Source organism: Porites lutea, chromosome 13 (assembly GCF_958299795.1).
Source record: "Porites lutea chromosome 13, jaPorLute2.1, whole genome shotgun sequence".
NCBI lineage: Eukaryota > Metazoa > Cnidaria > Anthozoa > Scleractinia > Poritidae > Porites > Porites lutea.
The window spans coordinates 21,282,858-21,307,356 of NC_133213.1; the positions used below are offsets into that span (position 1 = coordinate 21,282,858).

Genomic DNA, 24,499 nt, shown 5'->3' on the forward strand with positions numbered 1-24,499 from the left:
TGGTTACAAAGCTCAAATCAGAGCAAACAACATGGCGTCCACGTTGGAGTCGTATGTTAATCGTATCCTTTTCTAAATCTCATTGATTTACTATTTAAAACGCAGAAATGTAGGTGAATTTAGGGAAGCTGGTTGCAAATCTAACGTAGAACCTCGAATCAAACAATGAATTACGCTTGATCTCAAGAACACAACATAATTTGTCAACATTAACCGATTATAAACTCGGAATGGAAAGTGGTTCTGCGTTATTATGCCTGGTAGATGCTTAAAAATGGCACGATAAACTTGTAATCGTAATATAGAAGACTCAGCGAGTACGTGATGGCGATTTTTTTTCCGACATCATACCGGCAGTAAGGCATGATAGATAAGCTTCCATTGTAATAGCTTTTTGAAGTAGTAGTCTGTAGGCTCCAGAGCTATTTACCGGGGGGGGGAGGGGGGGGGGGTACTTCCTAGGGGTAGGTTAATGAATATGTGCCGCTTGATGGGGTCGCATTTTTACGACTGGATTGACTATAGTGGGGTTGCATTATTATAACAGTCCTTCTGACAGGGTGCGGGTAAAAAATAAAAATTGTGCGCGATTTTGGGGGCAAATTGTGCGGGGAAAAACACCGATTGTGCGGGAATTGTGCGGGATTGCGCAATCTTTCGACCTACCAAATATTCCGTGATTGTGAGCAAGAGCTCCCTGAAAAATACACTGCCACGTACTGCATCGATTGCTCTTTCCAGTGATATAAGTTGACCAGACCTTTTTCAGCCTTAATTTATTTGAGGTATATTATAAATATAACGTGGATCAAAACTTAAGATGATGCAGTTAGTCTTGTTGTCTTACAGAGCTGCCAGAGCGCCTCCGAGACCAAAATCAAATCAGTTGAGCAATAAGAGTCATAAGATCCGCATCGAACACGTAACGCACGAACGCCAGTGTTGAGTTTGTAAATTGTAAAATTTAACCTCAAATTGTCAAAATACCTGTGTTAAAACAGTGCTCGCTATCTTTGTCGGACATTTTGAAGCTTTCTGCAATGTCGGAACACCGAAGACAAATGAAGACAAATACCGAAGACAAATACCGGTAAACAACTCTGATTTATTATTTGTAAAACAATTGCCACAAATAGGATAAGAAGAACCCCAGTATCCCACGGAGCGCTGCATGACGACACAATACTCGATGTGTACGTGCTAGTGCCCAGGACAGCGCGAGCTATGGAAAGCACCTTGTTGTTTTTATAAGCGCCCGAGCTGTTCGAGGAAAAAGCTATGGATTTTTCGTTTGTTTTGGAAGGTAAATAGCCTAAAAGTTTTCTAGAAATCTTGGAAATCAATAGGAATACCTGATTTAATTTAAATTTTCAGGAAATTTTTCAGTATTGTGCGGGATTTTGCCGATTGTGCGTGATTGTGCGGGTTAGACCGAATTGTGCGGTCCCGCACCCGAGCACCCTGTCAGAAGGCCTGTTATAAGAGTTAATTGAATGGGGTCGCACATTTTCAGGATTTCGGGAGTCAGAAAATTCGGGTATGTAGGGATTTAAAAATAGAAAGATTTACAAGTTTAACAAATGTCAGGTAGATGCATAATCAGAGAGTGACAAAGCTGGGATTGCGAAAATCACTTTTTTTCCAAAGTGACTAAGATGGGGCCTTTAATATGGCCACAGAATATAGACTATAATGGGGTAGGGGTTCTGAAAGACCAGCGACATATACCCAGCAAAAATTAACCCAAGCAACCCCCTCCCCAGGGGGCTAATTATATGCTTATGAACCTCATGTGTCTCTTGTAAATGGAACCACCACGTGAACCCTTGCTTCTTAATCTGAAATTCACAGTTCAACCAGCTGAATTAATTAATAACTGTTGTCCTCTTTAATGCTATGATATTCAGATACAGTGGCAGTTATAACTCAGGATGGCAGAATGATTGTGGTAAGTTTTTTTTTCTCTTAATCTACGGGTCAATTGTCACTAATAAAGAGATAAACAGTGATGAAATTATTGCTTATAATAAATTCGCCCCATATTCATTTAACATGGATTCATTCATTACAGTGATTTTACTTAACCTGTGAAATAGATAGTAGACTACTACACGGTATTACACTCTAATTTCATTGATTTTTTTTGTTTACTTGTAACTATTGGGCACTAATTGTTAGATATTGTTTCATGGGTTACCAGTAGGTAAAATCACTCTATACATCTATTTGTCAGGTGACTTTTTATCAATGTTAATTCTTATGTACAATGTACATATTTTTTGTCCTCAGGGAACACTCAAAGGCTTTGATCAGACAGTAAATTTAATTTTGGATGAGAGCCATGAGCGAGTATTTTCATCGGGAAGTGGAGTGGAACAAGTCATGCTTGGTCTTTACATTATTAGAGGAGACAACATGTAAGATCCCTAAAATAAATAAAAATATCATTTTTTACTTCTAACAGTGGAACCTCCATTTCTCCTCTGGCTTCCCCACAAAAATAATGTTTGAAACCAGTGGTGTTGTGGTAATAATGTCAGCTGTTTTCTCAGGCTACTGTGATTGCTTGAGTGCTGTTTTCATACATTTGTGATGTTCCCTGTGGTTGCTTAACCTATTTTCAGCGATTGTCACAGTCAAAGGTTAGCCCAAACCCCAGTTGGAAAATTATTGCACCATTTTCATTGAACACCCATCTTTTGTTTTCAGTGCTGTAATAGGAGAAATTGATGAGGAAGCAGATGCAAACCTGGATCTGAATAGCATTCGTGCTGACCCACTGAATGCAGTTGTCTACTGACTCATGGATATTGTACAAACTTCTACAATGTAGACCGATGTCATCTTACCATGGCTATAATTACATACATGTAGTGTGTGGAGACTTTGCGAAAGCTAGCCAAGTCAATGGAACTCTTTGAGAAGCAAGTTGCTTACCCACATAATATAGCTTACATCATCGTGTTATTTTTGTTTACATTTCGTTTTATTAGCAAAGGAATTTACCCTTAGAAAACGTTGACAAATTAAAAGGAAAATGTCAGCTATCAAACACTGTCCAGTATCAAAAATGCTCATGAATGAGGATTGCATTCTTTGTGTTTGAAGCAGAGTTTATCCAAATGTATCTAGTATACCAGGCGCAAATTTTGTGTGACAGCTAGTTCTGCTATAATCTTTCAATGTTCTGAATTACTATAACTTGATCAGTGAGTGGAAAACTTAATGCTTTGGAGGCAAAAATTGTAAACGAGAATTCACGAATATGTATAACTACAACTACTTTCAAGATTATTAAGACACTCGTGCCAAGAAAAACACACCTCTCCCCCTCATCCCTAATATTTCTAAAACGAACCAGACTCGATGAGAACCATTTTAGCCGTTCACATACTCAATGAACGACAGGGTGTTTCTTATTGGCACAAGCGAGAAACGAGGTCGTAAGAATAAGTCCCTTGCTAAAAGCGTTTTTTGTCCCTTCACACAGACTGTCTAAGAACTCAACGGATCTAACAGAAAAGGCGGACTGCAAACAGTCTAGTTTCTATCTCATCTTTATTCTTGTAAAAGTATTTGTATTTTACCATTGGCGGAAGGAAAGTTCCTTGTACCATTACATTCTCAGCTATGACTAATCTTATTCAAGTAAACGGTTATTCTATTAAATCCAGTCACACTAGTACTTGTAGTTCAAAGCCATTTTGGCGACCAGCGCCCATTTGGCTGCAACCAGACTTAATGGAAAAACTATTTTAGTCCTTACAAATATCCTGAACAATGTAAATAATTTCATGAGTACGTCGTGAAGTGTAATTTGGTAGGTTGAATAAATGAAATCTTAATATACAGTATGGTGTAACTACGAATAATATCAAAAACGAATGTGTTTTGAGGTATACTATGCTAACAGTCAAGGAAAACAATTCATTTTGTTTCCTGGAAATCTCAGTGTTGAGATTCTTAGGAATAGCGATTCGTTGTATAGCCAACGAAGAAACATTTCTACTTGTGAAAGTAACACTCAGCTAGCGGTCAACATTTTCGGGTAACAGAGCACGTATACCCTGTGACGTCATAGACTTTGCACTGTTGCCCGCTCTGAGAATTTTAGCGGGAAAACGTTTTATTGTCAGATGTCATGTGACGTCGAAGTAACCAACGAGAGAGTGCACTGTTGGAAAAAACGCAGCTATGTAACAAAACAATTGTTCTACACAGTTGTAACTAACGATAAGGTTGACACTTACAAGAGCTTCGAAAGCTGATTTTCGAGCGCTAACCCTTGTCAAAGGTAACTTTCACCTTATATCTAGTAAGTAATTCTATTTCACACGCAATTTTTTTCTACAAAAGTAATGGTCTAATCTGTATGTTCTTACCGCAAACAGACTTGCAGACCGCCAAGTAAATAAGGTTAAACGAGGTTAACGATCAGGGATAAGGATATTTTTTGGTTCATTTTACATCTCGTTTACCTATAAGTCTGCAGGACTACCCTGGTCGCTCACCGTAATTAGGTTGGTGTGCCATATTGATGCTCCCAATAGTATTCTGCAAATTCCTCCCAAGCGAGCGTGTTGCGTCTTCGGCCAGCGAAAACGTAAAACGACCAGAACCAGAAAAGTAGTCAATTTTGCATCCAAAAATCTGCACGAACCCTATTTCTTGTTGCATGAAATGTGTTTACGACATTAAAGCCTACGAAACGAGTTCCATAGGATAGCTTTTTGTGCCGACACCAAAAGCTGTCCGTTATTGTATGAACACTTATTCGATGTGACTTTGCACTTGAAAGATCAGCGCCGAAATTGATCGCACCGCAATCACAGTTCTTATATGTGAACTGAAGCACTATCCGATATGGTTATCATGACGGCGCAAAAGTCATCCACAAAAATGCTAACCTACAACTGACTTGCAAGTGCCGTATTCAGGTTGTAAGGTTATCGTAAACACATCGCATGCGACGAAGTGTCCCTTGTAAATCTTGCTAGGTTTCTGGGAGACTGCCCACCTACCCCTCCCCAAGGCACAATTGTGCTTTAAGTGAGAAGTAAGTGTTAAGGTTGGTTTAGGGGAGGGGTAGGTAAGTAGTTTCCTGCCTTAATAGTAATTATCATCATGGTCAGGCGGCATTAGATCTGAAGGGTGATGCTGTCAAACACGTCATCTCTTCCGATGAGTCCACCAAAAATGTATGGCTAAGAGAAACAAAACAAAAATTCACTATGAAAATGAGAACAAAATGAGCTCATGCAGTAGGTTCAGGGGCGCATCCTGAAGAAATGTTTGATCAGGTACCGAGGCTGATAACGTACATCATTCCTCAAAGCCAGACGAAGTTTGTGAACTTAGCTCTAAACCTACGGGTTACGTTAAATAAAATGACGTTAAACTTTATGAGGCAAAAAAAACAACAACAAAAACACCAACAACTTTTAAATACTGACTAAACAGAGGTCGAAAAAGTTGAACAAATCTCTGCAATTTTGATGAGAGCTCACGCGATCTAGTTCCGTTTTGTTTGTTTTCTTTCGTTCGAAATGCACACATCTTAAAAGGTTTGCACCAACACAACCCCATATCATAGGGTACGATTGGGCAGGGGTTAAAAGTGTTTTCTTGCGATTATTGGTGTACCTCATCATGCGGTTGTTCATTTGCATTTAATACCGCTATGTTTTGGTGACTCAGTCTGGGGTTAGTTTAACTAAGACAACTTAATCTTGTATTAGCACCTTGTCGACTCCCCGGACGTGCACTTCCAACGCTGTTCCTGCTCCAGGCATTATTCCAAATGGCCTAGCCTGAAAATAATCCAAAATAGAAGTTTTCTCTATAAATATTTAGGGAAGAGATGGAGGGATTATCCGTATGCGAAATCCCTTTTTAGGATTTCATAATTAATTTATTGTTAAATGCGAAATGTGGCTTCAGAAATCCAGATCCAGAATCTTTAACCTTTCGCGTCACTGTGGCCCTTATTTTATCGCTGCGTTGTAGGTTTTAACAATTTTGAGGAAAAAAAAGAATTAGAGTCTATCATATACGATAGGGTATTAGCGGCTGGTCACCCATCCAGTTTAACTGATCTCGCTCGTCAGGGCTTTTTGAGGTGGCTTTATTGCTTCCCGAGGTTCGCGAGGTACTGCGCGACACGTACTTTAGATTCTCATAAAAAGTCATTTAGTTGGACACAACACTAAGAGATGTGCAAGGTTAATTCCGAGACACGGCATCTATGACATACAATTCGCCCCATATGGAGTCCACATTCCAAGACTGTCTTGGATTCCTTACATGGGGCGATACAATTTTCCACTCATACCTTAGTAATGTTTTTGATGTCCTCCAGTTTAATGACAACATTTTTTGTACCAGACGATTTGATCTTCTCAAAGCACAAGTAACTGTGGACAGTAATAATAACAATATACATGACATAACTGATACAAATTTTCTCTCAGTCTGCAATCAAACGACGTGGAGCCCAAGCATCGTTTAGTTTATGTAAGGAGACTAAACTGAATCTTATGTAACTGCGAATAGCCAACGTTCGATATATTAGAATTCTAACATGGCAAAAAGGCTTTCAGGTCATTTTCCTATCTTTGGTTTGGTTTCCTTAACACTCAAGTCTCTTGTGGGAATTGCGAGACAATGGGGTCTTGAAAAATTTGCAATTTTGACCCTAAAGTCTCGGAGTCATGTTAGAATTTTAGTATATCGAACGTGGGCTATTCGCCACTTTAGAAAAGAGAAGGGACTTGGGCCGAGTTAACTTTCGCAAGGACTTCTGGGAATGTTACTAGGGACAGGTAAAAAAAAAATGGCCAACTGCTGACCGGCGCGTAGGCGTCCTCATGAACAATCCCAGAAACAATTGCGGCACACATTTCAGCTCGTGATATGGGTATCCCCACGTTTTGGGCATACCCATTCCCAAAACCCTAGCCTATGGGCATGCCCTGTGACCTTAACCCTCACCCTATCCCCAACCCAAATCGCTAAGGTAATATGAGAAGGGGATGCCCATATCACTAAGGTTTTGGGAATGTGGATGCCCAAAACGCGGGGATGCCCATATCACTGTAACAACGAATTGGTCTATTGACCTATATTACGAAACTGTCAAATCCTCCCTCCCCCTGATTTTAAAACTAATGCGTATTACAGCAGCTTTGTACCTTTGAGTTAGGAACATTCGCCCTTGTTTGACGTTTGAAAAGGTTTTTTCTCTATCCAGAAAGGTGCATCTTTTCCCATCTTCCCATCCTAAGAAAAAGTTCGGAAAGAAACAAGAAAATCCTTATGTATTAAAGAGAAAAAAAATAAGTATATTTTAGCATTTTAAAGAAGTCAGTTTACAAAGGCACAAAGGAAGACAACGTGAGAGCTTGTCTGCTTGCACAAAGGAACATCAGCTTGCCCATTCGGGATGAATTAGGATTACCTCAGGGTTTCGACCACGTACCTGGTAACAAGGTTTCACTTGATGGTATTTTGAATCTCTCGGACAAAAGGTTGGCAGTAGGGATTACAGTCTGATCTGATGAACTGTTGGTACAGAGCGATGACAACGAGCTTGATGAAGATGTACGCGAAAAACTCTGCGAGAAAAGAAAAAAAAAGGGAAAGCATAAATATCATTTAAAACAGCCGCCTGCTTAGCTCAGTTGGGAGAGTGCCAGTCTCCTGAGCGGGTCAGGCCGGATCAGCACTCAGGGTCTTTGAATAACTGAGAAGAAAGTGCTGTCTTTGTATAATGGCATCTGCAAACGGTTGGACTTTCTAGTATTCTCGGATAAGGAGGAAAAACCGTAGGTCCCGTCTCACAGCACTTTCACTTAGCTGGTTTTTGTGGGACGTAAAAGAACGCACACCACTGTTCGAAAAGATTAGAGATCGTAGAATCCAATGGTGTGGCCAACATTTCCTTGGCTGGATGAGTTATCTGTTAGGAGGGATCTTAACATAGGATAACCTCATAATCCTCCTTCAGGTGTCGTAATGGCTACCTGTAAACAGTGTATGTATGTGTGTATGGACATCTAAAAGACTGGGTATCCTTCAAAGGACAAGGCGCATGCTCAATAGAAGACCACTGGGAAAAAATACAAAACAAAACAAACAAAAAACAAAAGTGCCGAGCAAATTCTTTCGATGTAAGCTTTTCTCTACCGTAAAGAAATATGAGAAAATCTACAGTTTCGAAAGATTTTCAATTGAGCGGTCACCTGTTGGCTCGGTTCTGCTTCACTTGGCCTTGCAGCCAGTTCTGCACCGGTTGGCAGTTCCTTCCAAAGCTTTGCTGTGCTATCATAACGCCTTTTGACCTGTTATAATGAAAAGAAAAGAAAGATAGAAGGAAGATGAAGAAAGAACGTGGGAAAATATGAGCATTTTCATACGCGTATGTTATAATACAGTCGAAATATTTATCCGTATAGTCAGTGCACTTGAATTCAAAGGGAAAATATGGAAATTTGTTTACCTTTGGATAGCGGTTGTAGATAGGATTAATCATAAAAAGCTTTATCCCCCAAAACAGTCCTGTTGTGAAAAAGATAAAGTGTTAATCCAATTTATAGTTGCACTTTATTTGTTTGTATTCAAACATAGTAGTAGCCATTTTTGAATTCAATTTCTAAACTAATGCGTCTAATCCAAAAACTAGGTGTGGGGAGGCGACGGAGTGCTGACAAAGCGTTAAAGGGCCTGATAAAACCTGGGATGACAAATAGTCTCCCTCGATGCCGTTTTTTAGGATGTCACGCGACGATTACAAAAAACGGCTGCGAGGGAGACTAATGCCTAAGGTTTGCGCAGTGGTGAAAGCACTCGCCTCTCACTGATGATACTCGTGTTCATTTGTCACAGCCTCGAGGCTTTATGTGGGTTAAGTTTGTTTTTAGTTCTCGTCCTTGTTCCGAAAGGTTTTTCTCCGAACAGTGGCGGATCCAGGGGAGGCCCCCCTCTTATGTTTGGACCAAACTGAGGCCCGAAGGGCCGAAAAATATTTTTGCGAGAAAGCCTCCCCTTACTTTATCTAAGGGTCTCAATGACCGCCCCCCTCCCCCCCCCCCCCCCCCCTTATCTCAAGATCTGGATCCGGCACTGCCGGATACTCCGGTTTTAACTACCCTCTCCTCAAAAAAAGCAACAATCTAAATTTTGATTTGGAGAGTAATGCCTACCATTAAATCGTCATTTACTTATTTATTAAAAGAAAAAGAAAAACTGGAGATAAGTGAACGAAAACCCGAAAAGCAGCTTACCTACGATCATGAAAAGAATTTTTCCTCTAAGCACCAACGATGCCAATAATGCCACACAGAGTGCAGTAAAGAGTTTTCTTGTTGCCTCAGGATGCTCCCAAGTTAGTAGACTAAAAAACAAGTGAAAAGGTGGCTGTTCTAATTATTTATTCATTCGTTTATTTTTTTTCTGACAACTTAGAACCTTAAGACCAGGGCAATTTTCGCTAGAAAAAAAACAACAAAAATAAAAAAACAAAACATTTTTCAACAATAGAACAATGGGAGAAAAATTACAAATGATCTCACACACTTTTAGTACGTACTTTTTTACTTTTTCCAATGCGTCCGCCATTTTTCCAAGAGTGTTCTAAGGGAGACAAGCAGTTAGAGTTAAAACGAGGTAAATTTGTGCCACTGAGAAAATGGACGCCACTATTCCCATAACAAAATATGGGAGCGGTCTGTCTAACGCAGTAAGTGGTACAATCTTTAATATATAGATTTAGCCAAGGCTAAAAGCCAAACTCCAATAAACAAGTTTATCGTTAACCCCAAACAATATTTTTTGTAACCATCGCAAAGAAATTCACTTTGAATTGAGCCTGCGATCAGTTGAAAACTAGTAACTTGTCAGCGGATAACTTAGAAAAAATGCAACCTCTGAGCCCGTGACACAGTTATGTGATACTGGTTAGCGGATACCCTGTCAATTGACCACAACACTGATATGCAGGTTGCAGGTTCCTACAGTAGATAGAAAGCGGGAAATTTCACATTGGTTGCTCTGTGGTGCGGACGGACGGGTGTACAGACAGACGTACGGTCACATGACTACCATAATATGACCAAATTTTCTACGCTATGGGGCTTAGCTCGCGCGCTTAAAATGCCGAGCTCTTCTTTGAAACAAGGGAAACTTTGACAAATAAATCAAAACCGGTATGTTATACCTGTACTTTTCGCGCCACTTGTAAAACCAGTTGAAATTTGTCGGACCAACTGTGGTCATCTGAAGGGGTCAACTGTAAAAAAGAACATTTGATGTTGACAGGGCATACATACAAAAGAGCAAAAGCTTACAACAAGGCCTTACTCAAAAAACATAAAGTCATATGCATAATTGCGTAACATTTCCAGTAGACAACTGATTGTCTTGATGGTTGACTTTTCTATCGTACGAAAACTTCGTCCATCATTTAACTCCAAGAAGAACCAGTAATTTAAAAATGTCCAGACAGTTTTACCTCGTCTTTTGCTTCGTATAAGAATCCTAACTGTTTCGTAATGCCTCTGTTGGAAATAATAGAAATACAGGCTTGTTGGAGAATTGTAAATCATAAAGTAAACACTATTTTTACGCCAATACCCTCTGTACAGTGTCAGCTGACGACTCTAAGCCCAGTTCACCTATAACAGGTGTCCATTACAAAAGAAAATTTTAAAAACCTTAAGCTGGCAAACATCCCGTGAGCAAAGCCAAGCTCGTTCCCAGGTTCTCTCTCCTACCCGTCAAGAGAGAACCTGGGAACGGGTTGGAGAGGACCCTGGGAACGACGTTACGGGCAGAGCCTCGTTTTGTCTTCTTGAGTGAGGAGGAAAAAATGAGGCTCTGTTTGAAGGCCTGGCAGGGAAACTATATCCTAGCAACATGTCGCGCATGCTCAACAAAGATCTTACTCCGTTCATGCAGAGTCGTTCTCGAGTACGGCAAAATCGAGCGAGAGAAAGAAAGGTTCTGCTAGAAGGGTGGCTGGAAAATTGTGAATTCATGAATGTTCAGCCTAAATAAATGGACCTTATATAGGAATCCGGCTAGAAGACATTATCTTCTCGGAAAAATGACAATAATTCAAGGCTAATTAAGAGCACGCTCGCAAGCGTTTCAACAGTTCGTCCAAACAGAAAACAAGAAAACAATTATTGTGCATAATTATAAACTTACTTAGCGTGGAGATAATTGATAAACAACTTCCAAATCATAGCAAACAGAATGAGGGAGAGAAGATAGCCATGCCAAACAGAGTACATGTAAACCTAAAATAGAGAAGGAAAGAAAATATAATAACGAAGCTATGTATTGCAGAATTCCTAGGAATCCAGAAAGTTCATATTTGAGAAAAATATAATGACCTCATCTTTAGTGTTTTGGAAATGCTGCTGAGAAACGCTTACCAAAAATATTAAGAAGGAAGCTGCTGGATTCGTCCAAGAGAAAACGTTGGTAAAAGACTTGATAAAACCAGTTACAGGTTTCATGCCTGCAGCTGAAAATAAGAACAGAGTATTACTGGTTTGCAGGTGACATCACGGCGGCCATGTTGGTGATCAAGAACTAAACTAAACTCAAACTAAACTCCATTCTCATGTAAATTCTTCGTGGAAAATTCTATTGTATTGATCACAAACATGGCCGCCTTGTCACGTGGTTGCAAACCAAGAATATATTAAGCACAGGATAAGAAATGGATCGTGCGCCGTATTCCAATTAGTTAAGGGACCCCTGATCCTAAATTTTACGTAAATCTGAAGCAGTAATACACCGACATAATTTTAAATTTCGTTAACACGGATTTTCGCTAACTGGTCAAAAGTTGAAAAAAACCGGCCTAAAAGGGTGCATTGAAAGTGGGTAGACGATTGGTTTTTAAATTTAGAGTGGTTTTCGTTTGAGTGTCGTAAAACCAAAACCAAAGTAATTACTCTGGCCAATCACATAGGACACAGACAATACATTGAACCAATCAAAACTCGAAGTAATTACATGTGGCTGACGCAAAGCGCGGGAAAATGCATGCGAGCGCGTCACAATTGGCTTTGGTTTTACTTCTGATTGGATGAAAAGGTGGCGCGAATCTTTTAAGCCAATCGCATCGTGTAGAAAGTGCAAAACCAATTACTTTTCGACACTCAAATGAAAACCGCTCTAACATTGATTGAAGTACAAAAACTTGTACAAAACTTGTGTAAACATAACGGATAGAGAGCAACGAGCTTGAACCAGTTTAGGTATGAAAAAGACGTTCTACCTCCACTGAGAATGGATGGGGTTACATTGCTATAACTGTTACTTACTGAATCGATTGATGTTTTCTTTCAATCTGTGAAAAATACAAAAAAATAGAGGTGTCAGTCAGGAAAAAAAAAAGAAACAACAACAGCAACAAGGGCAACAACTCCTCTGCCTTCTCATTCAAGCATAGACTAAACTCTACTTTTGAATTTATCTACTTTTCTTACGTTTTTACAGCCAATGGTTCCCCTTCGACGTACTCATCGACTGTTTCCTCGGGCTCATCATTAACAAAGTCCAGAAGTCTGTCTAAAATCTAAAAAAATAATAATAATTTTTCTCACAGTTTCATAATTTCATCTTCATTTTGAAAAAATCCAAAAATGGCAGCCAAGATAGCGACAATTTTGGATGAAGTCACGGATCATCTGCAGAGTCAGATTCTAAAATATACGTTCTATTGTGTAAAGCTTAACACAGGTTACCCATCAAACCGGCTACTTTTTAACACAGGGAATCCATCAAACCGTTTGTATCTTTGAAAAATATTATAACGAAGTAAGAATCAAGGCAACCACCAAACGTCAACATTCCATGTACGCCCCATGCTTAACAGCATTCTGCGCCTTATTATAACGACTTATGACCAAAATATAACAAGGCTGAACTAACAAGCGACCATATCGATATCAGACCTTCCAGTTTGCATTTTTATTACATAATGTTCTCATTACAATTAACAAAACTTACTAAGTCTGTTGCTTGTGTTTTCCATATTCCTAACTTGGTCTTCACCCTTTGCACTCTGTGAGCTTCTTCGCCTACAAAGAAATTTATTAAAACCAAGATGCGATAAACAGGTGCAAATTTCGTTACCCTCCGAATTTTGCGACAGCGACATACCTACTTATACAAAACTCTACAAGACTGTACCTGTGTCTTCATCTGATTTCCTGGTTTGAGAGTTTGTTTGCGAGCCATCCAATGAGACGTGAGAACTTTTCTCTTTCTCATCCTCCGCTACCAATGAATTGTCGTTAATATCTCTGGGAACCACTTGCGAATATTCATCTTTTCTGGTGTCAACCCAGTCATTAAGAGATCTTTCAGAACTGTCTATCGCCACGCAACGACCATTATAAAGGTCCGGCGGACTTGAATTTGTTCTGTAAATGAAATTAAGGAAGGATATATGAAACTGGACAAGGGCTACAAAATAAATCTAAATATTTTAATACATTTCTACCTACTAGTCCAACAAAGATTGCTAATCTTTTTGTAATTACTAGCTTAATTTCCTTTCATAAGGAAAATAACTGAAATCGTCCATTTTTTTGTTTCCCTTCACTAAACCAAAGAATAGTTACTTGCTCCTACTTTCAACGGAATTACGATTACACTTCCGTGACGATTCTTCTTGCAAAATTCTACACAAGGATTTGGCGATAAAAGTTACATCTTGCAGTTGTATGATGGTTGAATACACCCTTACCTTTGATGGTTCGGTGTGGATTGTTTTTCCTTCTGCTTTTGCTTGAATTTTATCTCGCTGTTTCTTCTCTTTCTCTTTTTAGAATTATCCTCAGAGTTTGCCGTCATCATCAAAATTAATGGAAGGCAGCAGAAAGATACCTTGATGGGGAGATAACAATTTTAGTAAATAATTTGGGTTTTGAAACTACATGTAAATAGATAAATCTGTCAGGTCTCCTTTCACCCACAAACACTACAATATGGTCACGAAGAAAGAGTAAAATTTTCATACTCTAATGATGTACTGTAATGTCAGCTTTGTTGTTTGACCCTCTCCTAATATTGGCCAAAGTAAAACTCACCAAAAATTGCAAATTTCTATTTGTACAATCCTTGAATTATTCTAGTTCTGCCATAAAGGTTTCATGTGAATAGTAACATCATAGTATTACGCCCACAGATTAAAAAGTTAGAGTAAAAAAAATCATCTTGCCATATAACGTGGTCTAGAAGTGATACGAGGTCTATTATTTACAAGCTCAGCGGGTACCACATTTTCTTTTCACTGATGACTGAAATTAAAATAAGTAACCGAAGTTTTCCAGACACATTTTTGTCATTTATTTTCCTTTGAAGTTTACAATATTGGGTTTCAAATATTAAATTCATTAAGTCAAGCAGTGTTACAACCAGCAGGCGATTTCATAACCTATGTTTCCAGTACTAGTTGACATTAAATTGCAACTTATATAAGACCCATACAAAAGGTACATTTATCTTTTCCATTCTCCTTTGAAAAACCAAGGGTAGGATAGTAAATGTTTTAAGCCCTTTTCGAAGATTATCCTTCATATACTGTAATCCAAATCCTTGCGGTAAACTTCGATGACTGATGGCCAGCTGTTCTCGTTAGGTTTCCAAAAATGCGACCTTTGCTGCAGGTATACCTTTGGGGTAACACGTTTCAGCATTTTCAATAAAATGAGCACGTAAAATGCATTTTAAAGTACAAATACTATGAAGCATAAAAGCTTTAGATGCAATTTTAAATTTCTCGTTACTGCAGTGAATTCGTGCTCAGTGTATTTGATAGGATTGACCTTAACCGGCTTAACTTCAGGACTACGATGCTCCCATATATTTCCACTTGCACTCCAGTAATTCAGTCAAATTTATAGACTCAAATTTGTTGGCTTTTTGTTATCGTTGTTGTTGTTGTTGTTGTTGTTAACTAAGCTATGGAGCTTACACAAATAGACAGTAGACTTTCTTTTAAGAATCTCAGAACCGCAAAACAAATTAACAGCACCTGTTGTACTGGGTCTTGAGACAATTGACTAGTCCTTACTGCATAGTTTTACTAAATAGAGTTTGAACCCGCGCATTTCATGATGCCTGCCTTTTTCGATTCAGTCTTGTTAAAAGGTTCATTTTAAAATTCTTTAGGTACAGTCGCTATTAGTGCAACAGGCAATGAATGCTTGGAAATTTCACACAATTGGCCTAATCTACACATAGAAAAAGGCGATACACTTGCCGCAAAAATCGAGCTACAGTTAAGCTTATACCTGTTTCAATGATAACCACTAATACTTACTTTCTATTACATTTATCAAGGATAGAAAATTAAAACTAAACAAAATTAAGTCATAAACAATATACGATTCAAGAAGACCCTCCATTTTTCAAAAGTCTTCTAAACTGGATGTAATGTAAAACTAATATAACCCACTCTAATAATATGTGATGTCTGAACACGCAAGATGACCAAACTACTGGATATATCGGCTGACTCTAACAAATTTCCTTTCCTCACGTAAATTTAAATGATTATTTCCTTATTTACACAGATTCAACAGCCGATAATTTCTTCGTTCGATAGGTTTGTCACTGGCTTCTGGAACCTTGTAAGCATGAGTTGAGAGGTTAGAATTCCAAAAATTTAAAACTTGTTACCCTCTTACTTCTCCTTAACATCTAGTTAGAAAGGAAGTTCACGGGAAGAATTTTTCTTTGCTTTCAAGGACTTATATAAACTACGTATGTTACAAAACAACTTCAAATAAAATTTTCTTTCTCGCAATCGCTACTATATTTCTTTTTTTTTTCTTTTCGTGGGCATTGATCCCCATAGATTAAAAAGGTAATTACCTTCGATCACGCAAAGCTAGTTATTATATTTGAATTCATCAACAAAAAAAGCGAAATATATATTCACTCTTCTCAAGAAAGATACTTTTTTTTTTTTTTAAAGAAAGTTTTGATTATATTAATCAAAACTGAAAAAGCTAACATTTTTCAATCAAATTAGTGCATGTCGGGCATGCATTTTACAAAGCACACACTTTAAAGTGATGACAACCAAATTTCGTTTTGCTGCTTTTTTTTAGATAGCTTTGTCTCGATACTGTAATAAAAACCGCCATATAGCACATTGGTTGAATTACAATATAAATTACTATAAATGATGTTACGCCTATTGCAATGGCAACATGAGTTTTAATCGGTGAAGGACAAATAGGTCTTGGAAAAATAATCAGAAATTTTCATTTATCACGAGTAAAAAACACATAAAAAACAATAAAAAAAATCCCTTCTGTTCCAATATTAATTAACACTACTACTTTAATATCGTTACGGTTGATTACATTCCTCCAATGTTAACGATTCAATCTTCGACATTGATAGTCTATCCTAAGCCTTTCTTCCTAACTATACGCTCAATCCTTGCTTTAGTAAGAGATCTCGAATCTTTTGACACCCTTAAATACGGTGGCCGATAGGGACAAAACAGAATCACAAAACACAAAACAGAATCGCAAACTGACGCAAAACAAATCACAAAACAGAATCACAAAACAAAACATAATCACAAAACGCAAAACAGAATCAAAAAACACAAAACAAAATCGCAAAACCTAAAACGGAATCACAAAACGCAAAACAGAGTTACAAAACAGAAAACAGAATCACAAAACCCAAAACGGAATCACAAAACACAAAACAGAATGAAAGAAAAAACATCCGAGTCCATGAAAACATGCTCCGCCACTTTAGGCTCGGCGACCGACCGCTTTTCGGGAAATAAGCCTGCGCTCTTAGTTTCAGTTCTACTCTTCTCGGAGTGGAAGGAGACTGCACTCGAGAAAACGGAGGAAATCAAACTAGCAAACATTGAGAGAACTGAGAGTGAGTTCGCTTCATGGAATCCGGATTCTGGAATCCAAGAAATTTTTGCTTGTGGAATCCGAATTCTGGGCTTTGGATTCCGGAATACAGCTCAAGGAATCCAGAACCCCACTAACGATTGAAATCCGGAATCCACGGCGTGGAATTCAGAATCCAAGAATATCTTGGAATCCCTTACATGAAAGCAGCAACATCAAAAAAGAGGATACGACAAAATCAAGGTTCTGACTTGCTTTTTTCCTCGCAAAAGTTAAATAAATTTCAATTTCAGTTCAAAACACTAACAAAAGATTAACACTTGCACTTTAAATCGATGATGAAAAGAATTTGGCATCCCTCTGCATTCTCAGAATGGACCGGATACACACAAATATTGACCTTGTAACTGAAGACTTCAAATCAAAGAACTAACATCGACTCAAAGTCAAGATCTTCGCGAGTATTCATTGAACTTTTCCATATTTTCTTTGCGTCGAAAGAGTGAAGAAATCCTGGTTATGCAGCGCTAGTCTTTTTGTACAATATTCAAAAGGCCCTTTCAAAAAGGTGAAGTTATCATTCCTCTCGTATTTTGTTTTTTTATAAATGCCATCCTCATCTGCTTTGGTCCTTTACTGATTCTACATGTATGTCATGTAACTATGCTTATCCCGATATGAATTAAGAGAACGGATAATGTAGTCTGTAGCCCGCACAAAGTCTACACCGCGGGAGATTTCGACAAGACACGTACAATTTTATGGGCAAGAGACCGACCACAGATATACACCCCCTTGAAGAATTCCTATAATTATATCACGCATCATCATCCATATCAGTATTGTCGTTCGGACTACAGAATCAAAAGTTGGAAAGTGCACGCTACAAAGAAGGTGGCTAGGTTTGGAAAGCAAAGAGGCGAAATAGCAGGTAACTTGAGGTTTTGCATAGAGGTGCATAGTAGTCTGTTCGTTTTTCGGAGATGTTTCGGGTATCAGTTAAACCTTCAGCCATTTTTCAGTCATCAGTCGACTATTTGGACCTCTGACCTTATAGGCTATAACGCAGTTGAGACCGTTTATAAGTTATCGGTTACTATTTTATACTAAGCCTCATTTTTTTAAACATGTACTCCATATTTCCAAAGATCAGTTTCACTTGAGACAAGTTAATTTTGCAAAAGCAGCATGCTTAGGTTCTTCGATTTGTACCATAGCTTCACACAATTGGAAGTAAATCTTTTAGGCAATTCGAAGTTTGGGAAATAGTGAACTACCCTTGGTCTGTCCGAGGCTAGGTCGCTCGATTACCAACCGCTTTATGGAAGAGATGCTAGCCACGATAATCCACTTGCGTGTGATTTTCCGGGGAAAAAAACTTTCTCACGTGACATATCACGTGACTTCATGCAACGTTTACTGCGCTTTTAATCTTCTTAGGTTATCGAGATCTTTATGAGTTCCAAATACGCTCTTCTCACGTATGGTAATATGCCCGTCCAACCTCGTTTTTGAGTAAAAAGTCCTTTGAAATGCTAATCAGACGACGTTTTCGTATTTGAATTTCAAAAGAATTTTTACCCGTAAACGAGGTTAGACGGGCATATTACCATACGTGAGAAGAGCGTATAACGAGTTATTTTCATCCTCTTTGCCGACACTTTTTTTCGTCTTTATCCGTGGAGGAAGACAACTGTACTAAGGTCAACCTTACGTCAAGTTTTTTGGCTTCAGTAAAAAAAAACATTTATGCTGTAAAACCTAAACATTCCTTCCTTTTTTCTTGTTCCCGAGTACGCCAAAGTATCTTTAATTGTTGTTTTGTTACTGTTTTCATTTAAAGCTTAGGAAACTTAAAACTTGAAACTTGAAAGCATACATCTCCCGCCCAACGTCCGCGGGTACCAACGATCGACTGTTGAGTACTGAGAAATGCCATTAGTATTCATATCGACTTATGGCCTGATAATTGTTTCCTGTGGCGTCCAAAGGTTTGCTTAAAACCTTGGCAAATTCTACAATTGACCTCTAAGTATCCCTAGCATGACTTTAACGAAGCGGTAGATTTATTAGTATAATCCCCTGTAATTTTATTTTCGCCTTTTCAGTACTAATTAGGTCTCCTTTAATTGATCTTGTTAGTCTGTTAGTATGCACGTGTGCACGTGCTTCAGTAAAAAGGGTTTTGGCCTTTAACCTGCAGGTGCCAAGAGTAAGAAAATTATGAACACAGGTAAAATTTGCTGTAATGGGAATGTCTGCATAATAGTGCCAACGGAATTATGGCCGGTGAATGCTATCATGCACTGTAACAGTAAAGTGATTCATATCGATTATTGCAACTTCCAGTTTGCTTTATGTTAAAACGGCGGATGTCATCGATATGACGTCGGTGTGGCGTCATTCATTTTGACCATGACAATCAAGTGCCAGTCGCTTGGTTAGTTTGTTTACGCCCCAGAAATTAACCTCTGCACGTAGGGACCAAATACGTTTCATTTGAATGTTATGTCATTTGATTTCCTTCACAGAATTAAAATTTTACATGAGGTTAAGGCAGCCATATTGATGTACCATAACAATGAAAGGGCAGCCATGCGAGTTAAAACGTGACGCACGTGAGTGAAAACGGCTCCTTGAGACCCGGTAGGAGGAGGGGGGATGGGGTGGGGGGAGCGTGCCGCCCTAACGGGTATGGTTTTAGGGCCTTTTTGGTCTGAAAAGGGGGATACACTTTGCCTATTTTGGTCTGAAATCGGGTATGGTTTTCGAGGGAACTACGGAGGCGTATGAACATAGTTATCCTTTCAATTCCAAATGAATAAGAACGAAATAGAAGTATGCGAATTGCATCTGAAATCTTTTGTTTTCGTTTGCGCTCTTATCTAAGTAATGATATAATTTCTGCCTTAAGGCCAGCTCTCAAAACGGGTATCGATTTTAGAGGTCTGGTCTGAAAACAGGTGTGGAAAATTACATTTTTTGGTCTGAAATAGGGTGAGGGATTTGGAGAACCGGGCGACACACACCCACCAAGAATTCCCAGGAGTACCTCCCCCCCCGCCCCCAGGGCTTGAGATTCCAGGGAGTGAAATGTTTAACTCTTTAAGCCACGATATCTTCACACAAATTCTCCACATTTATCTCCATTACACTTCCTTAAAGAATAAGTTGAAGAAATTTGATAAAAGATCAAAGCATTTTCGTTTTGATGATCATTATATTAATTCTTATAACTCCTTTTCTCTTGCTGATGTCATGTATTGATGTCGTTAGGTGAAAATTGGTGTTGGTCACTCTCAGTGCTCGGCTGTTTCTCTTTTCTCTTCCGCGCTTACAGGCTTGAGGGCTGTAAATGCTGTTATCTCAGTGTCACTGCACAAATTTGGTGGCATTCCTTTACGAACAGTAATGCCCAAGTCAATTAGGACGAACTTTATTTGGCGTTCCAGCGCTTCAAATATCCGCGGTCGGCGTTCGGATAATGTCTGATAATATTGGCCCATCATGACCAACGAAATCTTAACTATGTTTCGGACATGACAAACCGGACAAAGTTGGTAACAAAAGCTGCATTCACACCAAAGGTTTAAAATATCTAAAGGCTGTTAAGTTAAACACAGTTGAAATTTGTTTTCTTTGTAGAAGCTTCTAATACTGTACTTTTATCGATTGCAAATTTTGTGCAAATACATAACGCCTTAAAGTTAATTCGAATTCTACCTAAAAGTCTGCGGGAACTGTTCTTTTCTACCTTTTAGCAATGTGTATTTGATTTTTTAAAACCAGTTTAATTAAACATGTCTAGTTGGTGTGAATTGGGCAAAAGACTGCATGTATAATTTCCGGCGCAGGTGAATAAAATCTAGTTGAGCATAAATAGAAGTGGTGGAAACAGTGAGACTCTATTTAATAAATAATTATATCAAATTTATTTACTTAAATCAGGGTAACATCGCAGTATTAATAAAACTGATAAACTGACAATGGCCGCCAAATTAACCAAAAACAATAATCGGTGATAAAAACACAATATACAGTCGAGAACAAATATGAAACTAATTCCCCTCCAATTGATTATTAAATGACAAAAAAAATATTGACGAAAAACCAGTTTTTAAAAAATTTGTAAAAGAAAGCTTATTACCCTGCGAGCAGTGGTTTCTCCAGGCCGGACGCTACGCTACGAAGGGAGAGAAACCACTGCGAGCATCCGCCTGCTTCTTTGATCGAGCCGCCGTTCAGCGCTATGGACGAATAAATTAACTTCAAACATGTAAATCGTGTTTGAAAGCAAGTTTATGCTCTCGCGCATTTGCTTAGGCTTACAATTGCTGCCTTAACGCGAGCCTGCTGTGGATATTCAGTATTTCTTTGCATGATTTATTCCTATCTACTTACTTTGTCAAATGTAGGCGAACGCAAATGGAGTTGAATTCCAAGGGACCATATCCAAGTTCAAGAGCGAAAAGAAGAAGAAATTTCGTCGTTGATTATTTTCCTTTATCCATAAAACGCAAAATTAGGCATCTTCACGTCGTGGTCGTGCAAAAATGGCAAAGAAATGCAAAAATAAAAGCGTGATCACGTACAAAGTTGTTGTTTTGCTTATTAAACCTATTGTTTTGTTGAAGTTCTCGTTGCGGTCTTGTCGTTGGATATTCGTGGTCATCACGTGGACGCGTGTGCTCGATGGAAAATTATAGTACATCCTGGAAATTAAAGTACTGCTGAATGATGACTGATTGCATAATAAATTGATTATATAAAATTGATTCAAGTAGTGATCGTTTTAATTGCTTTGCACCTGGGGTACGTTTCAGGTCAGCCTTGACCCTTTAAGCCCCAATATCCACATACAAATTCTCCAGACTGATCTCTTTACATTTCCTTTAAGAATGAGTTGAGAGAATTTGATAAAAGATCAAGGCATTTTCCCTTAGGTGATCATTTTATTAATTCTCATAACCTTTTCTCTTGACATTGTATGGATATCGTTAAGAGAAAATTGACGTTAGACACTATTGGGACTAAAAGCGTTAATCTTGTTTCATTCTTGTCAGGAATTGTTGTGACAAATAACATTATTGAAGTGAAAATATCGCAATAATCAGCCTGCCTGCGAATCACCTGCGTCCACGACCGTTACGTACGGCACCGGACAAATTTTCGACCGGTTAACGCGCTTAGGTGTTTCCACCTTAACCATGCGGAAATTTAGACGTCTAGCTGTTCAAAGTTTCGTGTGAGCAGATCGAAAAGATTGACCTGCGACGTGTGAACGAAATATCCGTTCAAATTCTTCAAAAGCCGTGTGAACTTCGCCGCAGAATATCCCATCGTATAACATCGTTCTAGTTAATGCTTTCAGTTACGCAACTTGCAACTATCTTACATTAAAAGAAAAAGGTTATCGTAATTCAGCCTCGGGCTATGTGGATAATTATAACAAACCATTTATCTAATCTATCTATACATCTAAGGTCAGGGGCACCCAGCGAGGATATAGTTCAAAACCACTTAACAAAGCATTGTTGAACGTATTTTAGAATTTAAACGGTATATATAGGCATATTTTTATCCCCTAAAAACTTTTCATCTGTTCGGATTTCCTAGCTGAAAGTCTACTGATCCGAAAATTATAGGGATCAAAACTTACCTTTTCGAAAATTTCAGCCAGGAAAAGGCTCCCGAAAAATCTAGGTAGCCTTTTTTAGGGTAAAAATCCGTTAAAAATGGGTAATTATACCATTTTGTAGATGTCCGAAAATCCTAGGAGAGGCAGGCAAGCAAGAAATTTTACAATAAATGTTCCGAAAATTCTAGATCTTAAATCGTCTTCCGAACAGATATTTTCCGAAAATTGCCGTTGGGTGCCCCTGTAAGGTATATAAATATATCGGGGAAGACATGTTTAATGATATTAAAGTATTAAGCGACCGAAAGCACTTGTAGCTACTGTTAATGTGTGGGGTATTTAAAAAGCAAATGTAGATTTGACTCATGAATCTTGAACCTCTTGATGTTCTTTTCATTTGACTGGTCAAAATCGAGTTAACATTCAAACCAAAATAAGACCATCACGTGATACAATTGCAACCACAAATGCGAAAAAGCTTTTATATACAGGCTTTTGTATATCCCTCTTGCAGTGCTAAAAAAGACTCCTATTGAAGAAACGCCAATAACACATTGTTCATTATCGGTAAACATTTGTTGTTCAACAAACGGTGAGCGAAGTTGCTGTTCAACAAGTCGTAGCCTGCGGCGAACCTCTCCATTTCGAGTGGGGAGTGGGGCGAGCAGAGCCGCGTCACGTGCCTCTTGCACGTGAGTTTTCACGATACGTGGTCTAAATCAAGAGCTTGCCTGCAGGCTAAACAAGTCAAACACGTCCCAACGTTTTCAACGGAAGAAAGCTCATCTCTGTTTACGTTCAACAGCGCTCAACATCTTAAGTGGTACATTTTAACATTCAACATGGCAATAAACAGTTCAACATTTGTTGCTGCAACTTAACAGTTGTGAATTTAAAAAGATGAAAAAGTTCTGAACCAGAGACGAAGTGCAAAAGAGGTCACATAGATTCGTTATGGAATATAAGTTTTCACCGCATTTGTTCCTTGTTTTATTCAAAGTAGCATCGCCTTTGGCTGGTTACATAATTTAATGTTTTATACTAGCGAACAAATTTTTATATTTAACCCAAAAGCCGACTTTGGATACATTTTTCACTGAGTTGCAACTGCATTTTTAGTTAAACTTTAGCACATGAAAAAGTAGCGGGAGGGCGGGGCTGTTGAACGGTTAAATGTGTGCCCTTTCAATCGTGATTCTGTGGAACCTCGATATAACGAAAGGCCAAGGAACTGCTAAATATGTTCGCTATAAGAAGGTTCCGTTACTTCGAGGTTCTTTTCCATATATTCTACTATTACTGGGGCTTGGAATATCGTTCGTTATACCGGGGAATTCGTTATATAGAGGTTCGTTAAATTCTGTAGACTGTTCACAGTCCCCTATTTTTTCGTGAGATCGTTTAGATATACCGCGTCTTACCGTCACGGCTACATCTTGATTTTCAAATGTACCGAGGGGACGGGCGCTCGATGATCTTACGGAAAAATAGGGGACCGTGAACAGTCTATAAATTCCGAGGTTCCTGTTTATATCTTAGTTAATACACTAAGTTCCGGGGTTTGAAGTCGTTTAGTGAAATTAGTGGGCATAGATTATATCCATCCTGGTCTAAAGGAATCTTAGTCATAGTTGAAATGTAGAAAAAAAGGTAGCAAAGAAACGCATATGTCCAATTTGCAAAGTTTGTCAAACGTTTCTGGACCGTTCCCCACCACGCTAAAACAAACGCTACCCTGGAATAGCAGACATTCGAACAACAACATCGAATCGAAGCTCCCTAATTTGGAGTAAACTTGGTTTAAATCTTTAAGCCTATCACGCTCACATGACGGTAAAATAGCTAAAATAAGTTTAAATATAGACAATTTGATCGTACCTTACTTTTCCTGACGGAGATTTTATCGCTTACCCTGCGTCGGGGTACTGATAGAGTCGTGTGAAATGAA

The 24,499-nt window shown here is 38.6% G+C and overlaps 2 protein-coding genes across 2 annotated transcripts; one reads left to right on the forward strand and one right to left on the reverse strand.

Annotated features, from left to right (window-relative positions):
• Nucleotides 1-11: 11 nt before the first annotated feature.
• LOC140922869 (U6 snRNA-associated Sm-like protein LSm8) lies at nucleotides 12-3,906 on the forward strand. The gene is made up of 4 exons (XM_073372902.1): nucleotides 12-62; nucleotides 1,908-1,948; nucleotides 2,290-2,417; nucleotides 2,710-3,906. Exons 1-4 carry the CDS (start codon nucleotides 32-34, stop codon nucleotides 2,798-2,800), a joined length of 291 nt encoding a protein of 96 aa, XP_073229003.1. The 5' UTR covers nucleotides 12-31; the 3' UTR covers nucleotides 2,801-3,906.
• Nucleotides 3,540-24,499, reverse strand: LOC140922868 (GRAM domain-containing protein 4-like). The gene is made up of 19 exons (XM_073372901.1): nucleotides 24,430-24,499; nucleotides 13,766-13,905; nucleotides 13,207-13,439; nucleotides 13,024-13,094; nucleotides 12,501-12,589; nucleotides 12,336-12,361; nucleotides 11,436-11,527; nucleotides 11,206-11,297; nucleotides 10,508-10,553; nucleotides 10,214-10,285; nucleotides 9,587-9,630; nucleotides 9,282-9,391; nucleotides 8,498-8,556; nucleotides 8,241-8,339; nucleotides 7,478-7,613; nucleotides 7,191-7,278; nucleotides 6,332-6,413; nucleotides 5,742-5,810; nucleotides 3,540-5,204 (listed from the first exon to the last, which is right to left on the reverse strand). The coding sequence occupies exons 2-19, from the start codon at nucleotides 13,873-13,875 to the stop codon at nucleotides 5,139-5,141; spliced, it is 1,584 nt and encodes a 527-aa protein (XP_073229002.1). The 5' UTR covers nucleotides 13,876-13,905; nucleotides 24,430-24,499; the 3' UTR covers nucleotides 3,540-5,138.

Coding starts and splice junctions, on each gene's coding strand:
- LOC140922869 (XM_073372902.1), top strand. CDS start 32: ATGGCGTCCACGTTGGAGTCGTATGTTAATC. Junction 1,949..2,289: donor AGGATGGCAGAATGATTGTG/GTAAGTTTTTTT, acceptor TTTTGTCCTCAG/GGAACACTCAAAGGCTTTGA. Junction 2,418..2,709: donor ATTATTAGAGGAGACAACAT/GTAAGATCCCTA, acceptor TTTTGTTTTCAG/TGCTGTAATAGGAGAAATTG.
- LOC140922868 (XM_073372901.1), bottom strand. CDS start 13,875: ATGATGACGGCAAACTCTGAGGATAATTCTAAAAAGAGAAAGAGAAGA. Junction 12,590..13,023: donor AAACACAAGCAACAGACTTA/GTAAGTTTTGTT, acceptor TTATTTTTTTAG/ATTTTAGACAGACTTCTGGA. Junction 8,340..8,497: donor TCTACAACCGCTATCCAAAG/GTAAACAAATTT, acceptor TCATTATAACAG/GTCAAAAGGCGTTATGATAG.